The 13,527-nt window shown below is 35.7% G+C and overlaps 1 protein-coding gene across 6 annotated transcripts in view; it reads left to right on the top strand.

Annotated features, from left to right (window-relative positions):
* The window catches only part of ROCK1 (Rho associated coiled-coil containing protein kinase 1), an 88,500-nt gene that overhangs the window by 47,563 nt on the left and 27,410 nt on the right, over positions 1–13,527 (top strand). For all 6 annotated transcript variants that reach the window (XR_007901391.1, XR_007901369.1, XM_051774784.1 and 3 more), the window contains exons 12-21: positions 3,067–3,155; positions 4,691–4,739; positions 5,318–5,453; positions 5,756–5,847; positions 5,980–6,226; positions 7,971–8,077; positions 9,183–9,333; positions 10,207–10,367; positions 11,254–11,438; positions 12,119–12,188. Coding sequence is in view for 4 of the 6 variants with exons in the window: in XM_051774784.1 (XP_051630744.1) it covers positions 3,067–3,155; positions 4,691–4,739; positions 5,318–5,453; positions 5,756–5,847; positions 5,980–6,226; positions 7,971–8,077; positions 9,183–9,333; positions 10,207–10,367; positions 11,254–11,438; positions 12,119–12,188 (1,287 nt within the window). In the remaining 2 variants the exon portion in view is untranslated. The remainder of the gene's footprint in view (positions 1–3,066; positions 3,156–4,690; positions 4,740–5,317; positions 5,454–5,755; positions 5,848–5,979; positions 6,227–7,970; positions 8,078–9,182; positions 9,334–10,206; positions 10,368–11,253; positions 11,439–12,118; positions 12,189–13,527) is intronic.

The raw sequence follows: 13,527 nt of genomic DNA, 5'->3' as shown, positions 1-13,527 counted from the left end.
TGAACCGAAGTGGGAGGTGGCAGATAATGTACCAGGCTTGGGTATTCTCCTTCCCAAGGGCGCCCCACAAACTATTGGGAGTTGGGGCAATGAGGATCTGCATTTATAGAGCAGTTCACCTTGCAAGAAACGTTTAGGAATTCTTTCAGTTAATGCTTCCCAAGCTCCCTGACAAGTCAGGTTTCTAGGAAGGTACACTAAGGTGTTTGAAACAAGGCCTCTTGGGTTCTGTGTAAGTTCTGATGTAAATCAAGCTATTCCCTTAGAGTGGTTTGATATTTTAAAAATTCCATTCTTTCCAGAAAAAAATACTTGTCAAAAAATTGATGATTCACTAAAAGAAATCTTAGCTTTGACTATGATTTACTTTGTTAGTATTATGTTCTGCTATGTTTTCTGTTGAGAGTAAAAAAGAAGCAAATATCGATCTATGTTCCCTTTTCTCTTAAATTTGCAATATAAGGGTTTTAATGATATATGGCACTATCCAGAGAACATTTGAAAGGGCAGGGAAACTGATTGTGTCCTTTATTGAGCAACTATATTAATTAATCATTGTAGTGTCTTGATTCTTTATGTATGTTGACGTGTTCCACACCTTCTTCTTTCCTCGTGAGCATTTGACTGTTGATATAGTAAAATTTCAAAACAGAGCCAGACTTTCAAATATTTGAGGATACTTAAAACTGTGTGCTGGCTTTTGGTTGACTTGGAAGAGAATTACTGAATGGACTTCGCCTGATTAGTGGGATACAGGCAACTGTGTGTAGTTAAAGAACCCTCAGTAGTCCTGCCCATATTGTCAGATATATTTGAATGTCTTGTCATTTCCCAGTTTTGGGAGGTGAAGCTCTGGAAGAATCTGAGGGATATAGGGAGGTTTAAATAAATGTTAAGTTTTTACTGCAAGGTATTTTTACCCCACAGTTCTTTCTCAGCTGTTTTTCTTTCATTACATGCTGCAATGAAAACGGTAATGTTGGCACATGGTTAGCAAATTAATTAGTTCTGGAAATATAACACAAGATGTTACCTGGTCTATCTGATTTTGAAGTACTTGAGTGTCTTCTGGGAGAGACTGAGTGCCACAAATTTCCAGGAAATTCATTGTGTTTTGTGAGTGTGTAAAACTTAACAGAATTAGACCGTGAAGTTAAACAGAAATGGAATTCAACATCCTTTTGCTGGATTTCAAACCTTTTTGAAGATCCCATTGTTTACTTTGGTGTAGTACTACCATAACCACCTGTCAACAGTTTAGATATTAAGAAAGAGGAGATTAACAGATTCTTTTACACTGGATCTTAGCTTTTCTTCATTGCTCAGGGTGCAGAACCAGATGCGCTATGCTGTAGTGACTAAGAGAAAAAAAAAGAAAAAAGTATGACAGTTTCAAAGGGATTTTTCTTGACTTCTCTGCTGTATACAGGCTTTTCTGTAGTACTTTCCTCCCCTGCTTCCTACTCAAAGTGGAAGTTGAGAACAAACTAAAACTTAAAGGAATGCTTTTATACTGGGTTAATTGTAACTCAGGATATTCTTAAGGTATTATTTAGTCTGTTGATATCAGATTGTGCAAAACTAGTCCGGAAGCCTGTTGTCTTGTACTGATATAATTAGACTGCTCAGCAAGCTTAGATAGGCCCCTTGGGGTACAGCCCTCTGTGAGAACATCCAGAGACAGAAAGAAGCAAGAGGATGCAATAGCTGTCCAAACGAGTAGGAGCCAGTACAGAAATGCCTCAGTTGCCAGATGTCTTTTTGAACCTGTTCTTCATCTATCCCATTTAGTTCCTCTCTGCACCCTGTCTGGAAGGGCTATAACATGAATAACCAAGAAATGAAAGAGCAGTTACATGGAAACTTCTTTATCACTCTGTTTTGTCATTTGGCATTTGCTGTGGTCCTTTTTTACTGAAGTGAGAGATGGCCTTTAAGTAGTCTTGCTTCTTGCTTTATTTCTGATTGGTTCATACTAAGGAGCTAAGTGTGTTGTGTACTGGTCCTCCTTCCTCAAAGTTTAGATTTAGAGGCCATCTCTGTGATTTTTGACTACAACCATTGCCTGATCCATATAGTGTTATGTTCTGTGTCACACTAGTAATTCTTTTTTCCGGAGCTGCTCTGTAAGTGCTGAGATGTCTAATTTTTGGAGTTTTTTTTTAGTTTTTGGAGTTAAACCAGGAAACAAGAAAGCAAAAGATCAGAACCACTTTGAAGAGAGTCTAGATTAGGAATATAATTCTTCTTTATGCAGTTCCAAGAGCGTTGAGGGAAACGTGGAAGAACTAAATAGGCTGAAATCCTGACAAGATCAGTGAAAGGTTTACAGTGAATCAACACGATTGACTTAATGAGCTTCCTCAAAGTTGAAACCTACTTGTTAACTGAGAATTTTGGTGATGTTGGATTGGGATTATTGTGCCCAGAGACTCAGTAGAAGGTAGATATTTTAAGACTACATGAAAAGACTGAATTTTTTAATTTATCCTGCTGGCAAACAGTACACACTGTACAGTAATGTTCTGTATTAGCAGCTAAAGTTTATTACTGTTTTTCAAACCTTAGTACAGTTCTAGCTGTAAAAGTGATCTCTGACTAAACAGATGTTAAGAGCATTTTCTCCCCATTGCTGCTAACTGACAGGCCTGGTTCTGCTTCTTGAACTTGTTGGGAGCTTGAAGATGCATTGCAAAATACATGTTCATGCTAGAAGAAGAAATTTTGAGACTAACTAAAATGCTTTCTTATATCTTTGCAGTAATATCTTTAGTCAGATTCTGAAGATACATAAACCAAGAATTTGATTTGGCTTAGCCCTGTGAATTTTCATGATACCCTAAAATTTTGTGTGCATGCAAATGACAAAACAGTGTTGTTTCTTGTAATTAAATTTCTTAGCATTTGGGGTGGGGGGCATCACATTTTAGTAAGGTAAACAATTAGTGTTTTGATAGGAGAGAGTAAACTGTGATACAACGTGAGCGGAACTGAATATTCTGAAATGCTTTTTTAAAGTTTTTAAATTTAATGCATGTACTTTCATGTACAAATATGTATTTAAAGCTGGAAAATATGCAGAAGATGATCTATGAGTTGGAAGAACAGCTACATAATGAAATGCAGTTGAAAGATGAAATGGAGCAAAAGTGCAGGTGAGACTTTGAACTTTAATTGTTTACATAATTTAAATACATCTAACACTTCAGTTCTATGTTACTGCTTTAGGGATTACCAGAATAATGCTAAGAATGGTGTTGTAGTTCTCCAAGGGAGTTCCAGGCACAGGTTTAAGTAATTCTAAAATTTTCTTGAGTACAGTATGAAGAAAGTGTTTTCTTTTCATTGACACCCGTGTAACACACATTCTTTCTGAACACTTGAGTGTTTGAGTTTATCTGATGTCTCTGTATTCAGATGTTTTATTGCACTGAGGTACACACTGATCATGCTGATTTTTTTGAAGATAAGATACTGTATATATGGCATGTATTAGATTATTAAAATTACCTAGCTGGTTTCTAAATACAGGGTACTTGTTAGAAAACCTTTTTTTTCCTATGACTGAAAGATAAGAACAGCTATTTGCTTTCCAAAGTTCTTTCTACCATGTTGAAAGAAGTAGCTATGTGAGAATTTGCATTTTTCTTGCAGCTACACTTACAAACAAGCAGTTGGGATTCTTACTTTCTCATAACCAGGCATTTTTACTTAGATTCATGCAAACTAAATTCCCCTTCAGTCAGTTCTCTTTTTGAAGTCTTTTCCTGAAGGACTAAATAATGCCAGGAGGCAACATAGGTATAGGATACAGGAAGAATTTAGACTTGTGAATTAGGACCAAAGTGTGTAGCTGTACAAGCTACTCATGTGTAAACTGGTAACCAAAGTGGTCTGGTGGGAATTTAGGCTGTGTGACACTGTTGCTTGCTTCAACACAACCTCACTGTTCACAGGTTCTGCTTGCTTTCCACAAGCAGGACATACCTTGTTTGAAGGATATTCAGTAACTGTCTTCCTGCAGCACTACTGAAGTTGTCAGAACACAACAGTGTGTCTTTTGGTATGTCATACCATTCACTGCAGATTTAGTAGATAGGATATATTGCTGTAACTGCTCCTTTTTGTACCTCCCAGGTAGCATTGTCTGGGTCCTTTTTGTTACCTCTTTGAAGAGGGCTAGCTAGCTACAAAAATGCAGTGCGTGTGTCAATGTTACTGCCAGATAACCTCACTCTATAGTCCAGTGTTCTAATACATTGCTTCAAAAGAGGCGCTTTCAAATAATATTATTCAGATATCTTTATCTGTAATAGGGAGCTCCTTAATGTTGAATTAATGAACTATTTTAGGTATTTGGAAAGTCACAACAAGAGGAAGTTTTAGCAGTTTACCAGGGTATTCTAATTTTAAGGATAACCTGTTGTGTGCATACTCTGTTTTTCATTTGCAGATAAAGGAATAAAATGTGGCACCTGAAGTTTTGCATATTTAATCTGCAACAAAGTTGATAAATACTTAATATATTTTACAAATTATTTCCAATGGTTGATTGTCTTCTGCAGTTCTAAATGTTCATTACAAAACAGTATTAGTCAAAATGTAAATGTTCACTGTAACGGTCACAAATTGTTTCATTAGAAAAACTATGTATAATGTATCTTGTTTAATGAGCTTGTTTTATTTTTAGATCTTCAAACATAAAACTTGACAAGATAATGAAAGAACTGGATGAAGAGGTAATTTTTTTTCCTCACTGAAACCACCTCAGTTGGGTAGAGAGTGGAGTAAAGGATAGTACTTTTGTGATTCTAAGATATATCTTCTGTGACTAAAAACTGTGACTGAGTTTAAGTTGGGGACCAAACCATCATGTTTCAATATGTTGCATCAGGAGATGCATTTTTATTTGTACACATATTAAAAGCTTTTGCTTTCTTTATGTTTCCTCTGCTAAATATTTTACTTAGTCTTATTTATCGCAATTTCTCTGGAGTTTATCAAAATCAATTACTATAAAAATTAATATACAGATGATTTTCTACTGAGTCCTTATGTTGTCTCTTAATAATAATTTTAATGATTACTTTATATTACTTTATATTTCATCATATTAACAACAATTTTTCTAGTAATTTCATAAATTTGTCATGCAGAAGTTAAAAAATACATAGTTTCTGAAAACATTTTCAAGAAAGCCAGAACTCATTCATTGGAAACAATGCATCAGTTTCTTTGATCAGTTAGTTGCAGAGATACTGGTTTAGGGTTCATTCCGTAAAATATAAGTAGAAAATACAGTTGCTTCTAATTTTAGGGAAATCAGAGGAAGAACTTGGAAACAACGGTGTCTCAGATTGAGAAGGAAAAGATGGTATTGCAACATAAGATAAATGAGTATCAAAGAAAATTTGAACAAGAGAATGAAAGAAGACGAAATGTGGAAAATGAAGGTATGCCATACTGTCCAAGCATTAACACTGATGAGGTATATGATATGTTTTGAGATACAATATACTACCATGACATCCTAAGTGCTACCCAACTTTAAAGATATCTTTTCAAATAATGAACACAAATTTTGAGTTTATTTTTGTCTGAACACAATATTTTTGTTCTTATTTTCAAATTCTATTCTCTGCAGTGTGAGAAATGCCAGGAATTTTTTAGAGCATGTTTGTGTAAAAAAACCCCGAGAACAGAACCCTAAGGATGTTTTTTAATCTGCTGTGTTAATGGTGCAATTTCTCTTTAGTGTCCACACTAAAAGATCAGATGGAAGACTTGAAAAAAATCAGCCAGCATTCACAAATTTCAAATGAGAAGATAACACAATTACAAAAACAAGTATGTTGCTTCTGTTCTTTGTATTCCTTATTTCTTAGATTTTAGCATTCAAACGTATTGAGCATTCAAATGTAACAAAACTGGTCCCAATAATTTTTATATTTGAGAATCTTGTCTGGTTTATTTTAACAGCTAGAAGAAGCAAATGATTTGCTGAGGACAGAATCTGATACAGCAGCAAGACTGAGGAAGGGTAACACAGAAATGAGCAAGTCATTAAGTCAGTTAGAATCACTGAATAGAGAACTGCAGGAAAGGTGCAGAGTTCTGGAAAGCACAAAACTTCAGGTGGAGAAAGATTATTACCAACTACAAGCAGCTTTGGAGTCGGAACGAAGGGACAAAAGTCATGGATCTGAAATGATTGGAGAGCTACAGGGTAATTCTTCTGTATTTATACTTTACCAAAAAAGTGGTGATAAGCCTACTTTGTTAAATAAAGGAAGGAAAACCAACCTGCAAACCAACTCTGACTTAAAAATTTCTGAAGATTGGATCTTATTTCCTGATTATGTCTAAGCAGCTCTTGGGAGGGAGGGAGAGTATCAAAACCAAAGAGTGGCAAACAGTGATTGAGAATCTGGGGCTTCCCTGACTAAAAGTCTGAGTCCAGTGGTACAAAAATATGAACAGCTGATACAGTGCTAGGGAAGACACACCACTCTATCTTACTGCCTTGTGCAGTTGCCACGTTGATGTATCCTGCACTTTCTCTTGTTTCGTATGTGGAGAAAGTGATCCTGTTAAATTGCATTGTTTTATTATGATTCTACATTACTTTATAAGCAAGATGAAGGGCATAGTAAGGGATGCAGATGTGGAATCCCTTTCTTCAGGATGCTTGGAACTTCCTACCGTTTGTACTGATTCTTCATATTGGAAACTATTCAGATACATTAGCTCATGACTGTGCCTCTGCTAATGGATCCTGTCTCTTAACTTCTTGTTTTAAGCCATCTGTCTGGAGTACTGAGTTTCCACGAGGCACAGTCTTTGGATGAGGACTTTTCCTTTCCATACTAAAAGGGATCTTACAATACGGAGACTTTTCACCAGGGTCTGTAGTTTCAGGACAAGGGGCAATGGTTTTAAATTGAAAGCGAATAGATATAGGAAGAAACTTTTTACAATAAGGATGGTGAGACCCTGGGACAGGTTGCCTGGAGAAATTGTTGTTACCCTGTCCCTGGAAGTCTTCCAGGCAGGGTTGGATGGGGCTTTGAGCAATGTCGTCTAGTGAAAGATGATCCTGCATGTGGCAGGGAGTTTGAACTAGATGATCTTCAAAAGTGTCTTCCAACCTGTGTGGAGGTGATTCTACTTAGTGTTTAGTGTAAACTTCTGATGCCGCACAGGGGCTTGTGGTAGATGCTGTGCGGTATGGGGAATAGTTCCTTTAGCTGTGTCAGAGCACTTAAAATCATAGAGTGGTTTCAGCTGGAAAAGACTCTTAAGATCATTGAGTCCAACTGTCAACCCAGTGCTGCCAAGTCCACCACTAACCCATGTTCCTAAGTGCCGCATTCACATGGTTTTTGAACACTTCCAGGAATGGTGATTCCACCACTTCCCTGGGCAACCTGTTCCTATGCCTGACTACCCTTTCTGTGAAGAAATTTTTCCTAATACCCAATCTAAACCTCCCCTGGTGCCATCTTGTAGATGGGTGTCACATTTGCTCACCTCCAGTCAACTGGGACCTCCCCATGATTTGAGTCACAGTTAGGTAAATACATATTGTGTTAGTACCTGTAGATCCATTTGAGACTAACTTTCTGTGTAATGTGCCTTATCTACGTATTAGCAAAATTAGCATGGGAAAAGGTGCTTGTTGCATAGCATAGCAGAACTTGGATTAATGGAAGACATTTTGCGTATTAGATATGGGAAGTGATGGAAGGCAGGTACCAATTTTTGCATGTGATTGGTTTTTGTGAATTGTTACTGATGGCATGCATAGAGTGGCTAAAAAGGTCAATTTTCTCTACAGTCTACAGCCTTTGCATGGCTGAAAATTTTGAAGCTGTAAATATTTTATGGGCCCAGAAATCAATAAAGGTTGAAAAGCCAATTGATCTAAGTCAAGTAACTAATATTGAGTGGTATTTAATTTCTTGTGGCAGTTCGGATTACAACTTTACAAGAAGAAGTAAAAAACATTAAAAACAATCTTGAAAGAGTGGAAGCGGAAAGAAAACAAGTGCAGGATATGCTTAATCATTCAGAAAAGGTATGGTAAAATGAGACTAATGTTCTTTGTCAGCTTTTGACTGTATTTTCACGTAGTATTTATTGAGGTTTCCAATTCATATGTTATTCCTCTAAATTAACCTTATGTTAAAATTATTAACTAAGTAGTGATAATTTACCATCTCATGAGGATGGTCTCACAAGTCCTCGGGTAGTTCTTACTTGTAGCATTGGGCATAAAAATATCGTTTGTCGTTCACTATCACTGATTCAAAGATCCAGCCCTTCTGCTGCTAACAAGGAATTTTTTCTGCCTGCCTAACTATTGTTGCAGAGAGTTGCCTGTGAAAGTCTATGAACTTTTAAAAAGCTGAAATTTATATTTCTGCTTTTCTGGATTTTAATTTGATTGTAACAGTGCCAGGCCTTTTGATCAACTTTGGAGCTGAAGCGTTTCGATTTTTCTGTCCATCCTTCCTTCTGAATGGTAGCAGCATGTTCCCCTAATGTCTCTGATCCCCTCCATAAGATGGAGAAACAAGTAAAGAAGAGTAAAAGGAAATCCTACACCCTTTCTCCAGACAGACTATGTAGTTAGCTCTGTGTTTTGAAGTCAGGTAAAACTTTACTCTGCTGTGCAGTCTATGCAAATAAACCAGAGAGATGTGACTATCTATGGGGGAAGGGGCAAGCAATTCTAATTTGATGTTACATGAAGCAGCTATTCAAAGGCAAGTCCCTGTCTCTTAAAGCTCATCTCCAGTGCTTGTTTCATGAGTTACTGTTAATGGCTGGCAGTTCTAGCAATGAAATAACAGAATGGCATCCAGGTAACAGTAAATCAGATTCCTGTGTGCACTAATGTTTTCAGTGCATTAGTTGTATGTTTCTAATTTAAATGACTACTTACTATTCAAACAGAGAAATTTCCATTATGTTACAAGTTTATAGACTACTGAAAAAAGTTAATGAAGTTTTCTCCAGAGCACTGAGTACAGGCTTTATCCGTTACCATTTTTTATTAAGCATGGAAAATAGCATTGATAATTTCTCGATAACAAAAAGTTAACACTAAGGAAGGGAATAAAGGAAATGTGATTCCCTCAGGTATTATAGAAATCTTACAACCTTTTTCTTATCCTTAGGAAAAGAATAATTTAGAGATAGACTTGAACTACAAGCTCAAATCATTACAAGACAGATTAGAACAGGAGGTCAATGAGCACAAAGTGACTAAAGCTCGGTTAACTGACAAACATCAGTCAATAGAGGAGGCAAGATCAGTTGCAATGTGTGGTAAGTGTTTCTTGCAAGTCTCAGGTAAATACATATTAAAAGTTATTTTTATTATGACACCTCAAAACACATTGTCTTAAAATGTAGTACTCTTACCCAAGTCTTTAATCCCTTGTGTAAAGAAAATGCATATTGAAATCTTAAAACACAAAACCTACACATTTAAAATTATTTTCTCTAGTATGGTACTTATTCCATAAAAATTGCATCGTTTCTTAATGTTTTGTGTGTCTTACTGCATTTGCAATTCAAAGCCTTCCTTGGCTTCTAAAATGCTATTGATTCTTGAAATTCTGGCTAATGCTAAACAGAATTGAAAGAGTGCATTATCAAGAGAGATGTCTTAGAGCAATCATTCCTGTGTAACTGCATTAAAAATATCGGTATTAGGCTTGTGTGAAGTGTGAAGTTACTTTTAGAGATACATGTCCATGAATCTTGATCTCTTAGTTAAATATGTCAGGTTTTCTTTGTGAAGCTCATCAGTACCTAAATGTGACTTTTCAGAGAACTAACACGAATGGTAGCATTTCTTTTCTTTTGCTCTACTGTCCATTCATGAGAATGAAACTTCGCCTTTACTTCATAATGATTACTTCATGAGTCTGCATTCTTTTATTTATAGTTCAGTTGTCATGATAACATTCCAGTGCTTTGATTGCAGATTGGAATTATATTTCTTTTTTAGTGTCCCTTGTAATAATGCCAGGAACTTTGTACTCAGTAATCAGTCCATCTAATAGCAAAAGAGCTTAAATAGCTGAACAAAAGTGTCTGAAAAATATTAGGATATTTAAGACTGTGTTTACAAAAGCATGTCTGCAGATGCTATGTATTAATTTTTGCTGTATTTCTTTCCTTAATCTTTTTTAGAAATGGAAAAAAAGGTAAAGGAAGAACGGGCAGCAAGAGAAAAGGCAGAAAATCGAATAGTTCAAGCTGAAAAACAGTGTTCCATGTTGGACTTTGATCTGAAACAATCTCAGCAGAAACTGGAACACCTTCTTGAGCAAAAGGAGAGACTGGAAGATGAAGTAAGCAAAATGTTCATCCCTAACAATTTTCTCTAAAGATAAGAAAATTAGGGTTGCACTCAGAAATAGAAAAGTAAATTCACTTAAACTGAGCTCCTTGTATAATACACCTCTCAGTAGAATTGAAGATTGTTGTTGGCCTTTGGTTAGGTACTTTATGCTTGTTTCTTAGCTCTTTCATGCCTTACATATTTGACCCCTCAATTTAATATAAAGCAGTTTTTTGTGTTTTCTCTTTTTTAAAAGAAAAATCTTACTTGTGAATTTGACTGTGTAATCTGATTGGTTTGGATGGTTTGCAGATCTGAGTCTGTATTCTCTAGAGAAGGTTTTGTTCAAGGAATTGCAATTAGAATATTGGGGGTGAAGACTAGGTTCTAAGAATAATAGTTTCATTCTTGCATTTTCATGACAGGACACTGGGAGTGAAGATTTTAACACCTTTCTTACAGGTCATAACACCTAACTTACAGGTCATGTAAATTAGTTTTTATATAGCTGGTAGGCTGCAGATTTTTCTAGGGTGAGAAGTTTTTAAGATGTGAAATCCACAGATTGGTTTGCAGGACCTTTCAGCAGATGATTTGGGTTTCTTCCATTGTTGCATTTAAGAAAGATAAAACAAATTTGGGACTTTGAAATAAGCTAAGCGTGGGAAAGCTTTATCATCATGCAGTGTCGTAGCTGTACTTTCTATGAGGGCAGCAGCTTTGTGTAAGATTATTGCACTGAAGTGTGTGGAGATTTATGAGTATTTTTTTGTACAGTACACTGTAGCATCTAGTCAATGGTGTTTAATATAAAATAATCCAGGTATAAAACATGTTCAACCACATGCAACTGGTTATTTAGCAAGCACTCCTAAATTGAAATATGTCTTATTTAGGTAAAGAATCTGACATTTAAGCTAGAACAGGAGACAAATAAGCGAATAATGGCACAGAATGAATTAAAGGCACAAGCTTTTGAAGCTGATAACTTAAAGAGTTCCGAGAAGCAGCTGAAACAGGAAATCAATACCTTGTTGGAAGCAAAGAGGTTACTGGAATTTGAATCGGCTCAACTTACTAAGTAAGTAAAAATCTGAAGTAAAATGGAAAAAATTGCTTAGTTATACATGTACTGTTTTGCCTGTTCCTGTTACTGAATAAAGTTATCTGGTGCATAGGCATTTTTTCCTAAACTAAAAGAGTATTTTTAGCTGCATATTGTGATTTCTGTATGTAGCCTTCAGTGTTGGAATAGTTTTGTTATGAGCTATGATGCAGACCAGTTCTTGACTCATCTTTCTATGTCAACACATGTATATGCCATATATATATATATGCCACTTTTATTTGAGTGACTGTGATACTACTTTTACTAAATCATATGGGATTCTTACATTTAGTATATGAGAGTCAGTAGCTTTTTTCCCCTTTAATTACCTGATTAATTTTCTTAACATTTCTTAAACTGACTGAAGACATTTTTCATTAATTAGGGTTCTATTATATATTCCTTCAGCTGGCTTAACATTTGTCCATTTGTACGACTTCTCATCTTCTAAATTACATACTGAGATGATTGTCAGTTTAGAATAAGCAATGTAATTAAATCAGAATTTTAGGATACAGCAAACTGTTAGTTTTTGTGAAATAATACGTGTGCAAATGTAAGATTGTCCTAGGATGCTGTTCTACTTAGAAATTGTCTTTGTCTTTTGTTGGTAGCTGACTTCTTACATGTTTTCCATTTTTATTTCTTCAAAGGCAGTACAGAGGAAATGAATGTCAAATGCGTGAGCTTCAGGATCAGCTTGAAGCTGAGCAGTATTTTTCGGTAAGATTTGCCAAGAATTGTGTATGCTACATTTTGACATAAAATCATTTAACAATGCATAGTTAATAGATACTAAAATTTTTTAAACTTAAATAACAGCCTGGCATAAATCAGCAATGCAGAAAATCCTGCTTGAAATACAAACAATGAAAAAATGTTAGAGAATGTTAGGTAGTGTATCTAAAACGTTGCTTTGTGCTTGTTTGTCAAAACTTTTATATTATATTGAATTACTCTTATCTGAAGTATTCATCAGAGTAGTTCCTATCTTAAGGTTGGAAAAGCGATACTTTTCTGATATAATGGCAAACTTTACAGAGAGTTCAAAATTTCCATGCTTACTGGAAAATAATGCATGCTATTGATCCGCCTTAAGCATATTTAAGAACCATAGATCCAGTAGCATTTTGCATCTTCTAAAAAGATGCCTTCTCTGCACCTGAATCTCTGCACCTGAAGAGCCTTATTGGGTACTCCAGGTAGCCAAAATGTCTATTTCATAGGTGTAGTTTGATCTGTTTCCTTTCTTTGAAAAGAAACAATAGCATGAGATTCTCTGTAACACCTGAACTTCAGATGCATTTGTGAATATGGACAGTCTCATTTCAGTTTGGGAATTACTTTCAAATTCAGTTCTTCCTTTGAGGGGCAATAAAAATTTTTATATTTGCTAAACTGCATATGATTGTCATTTCATTGTGTGTTACAGGGGGTATTTTGTGCATTTTTTTCATGACATAAGTAGATCCAGAACATTGTATTTAATTCTCAGTTTTCCCTTTTTTCACTAGCATGTAGTTTAAATGAGACATTCATAATTCAGCCTGAATATTCAGCAAAAGTAGTTTACTGTAGAAGACCAAATTTTAACTTTCAGAATTATGAGTGGTGTTAATAACAATGCAGTAATTAAGAACAGAAGTCATTCACAGAAGTCATTCACATAAATCAGGCCTCAGTTGAATCACTGCACACAAAGTGTGCACACAAAAAACTTTAAGAGAAAAGATACATGGACACAAAGAGAATACAACAGGTGAAAGCACGGGTCAGTAGCAGGCTTATTTGGCTAACATTTTGAGACAGTGATGCTACAAGAGCATGCAGTTTTTGTCCTATTTTGTCTCTCAGAGACTTCCTCTGCTGTGTCCTAGTGCCTTCCTTCACTATTGCAAGCACAGTGCAAAGTGTTTGTGCATCCATGTAGGAAAATAGATTAGATAAATGAAAACTAACCTGGTCACATCAGTTCCCTACCCAAGGGAGACGGGAGAAGCATCTCAGACAGGTAGGAAGGAGGAAATTTCATTAAAGACAGTATTGGCATGTGTTGTGGTTT

The sequence above is a fragment of the Manacus candei genome, unplaced genomic scaffold (assembly GCF_025592945.1).
Source record: "Manacus candei isolate 608988 ecotype Guabito, Panama unplaced genomic scaffold, ASM2559294v1 h1tg000008l, whole genome shotgun sequence".
In the NCBI taxonomy this organism is placed as follows: domain Eukaryota; kingdom Metazoa; phylum Chordata; class Aves; order Passeriformes; family Pipridae; genus Manacus; species Manacus candei.
The sequence above is the reverse complement of the archived record's forward strand: the minus strand, read 5'-3'. Positions and strand labels throughout refer to the sequence as shown.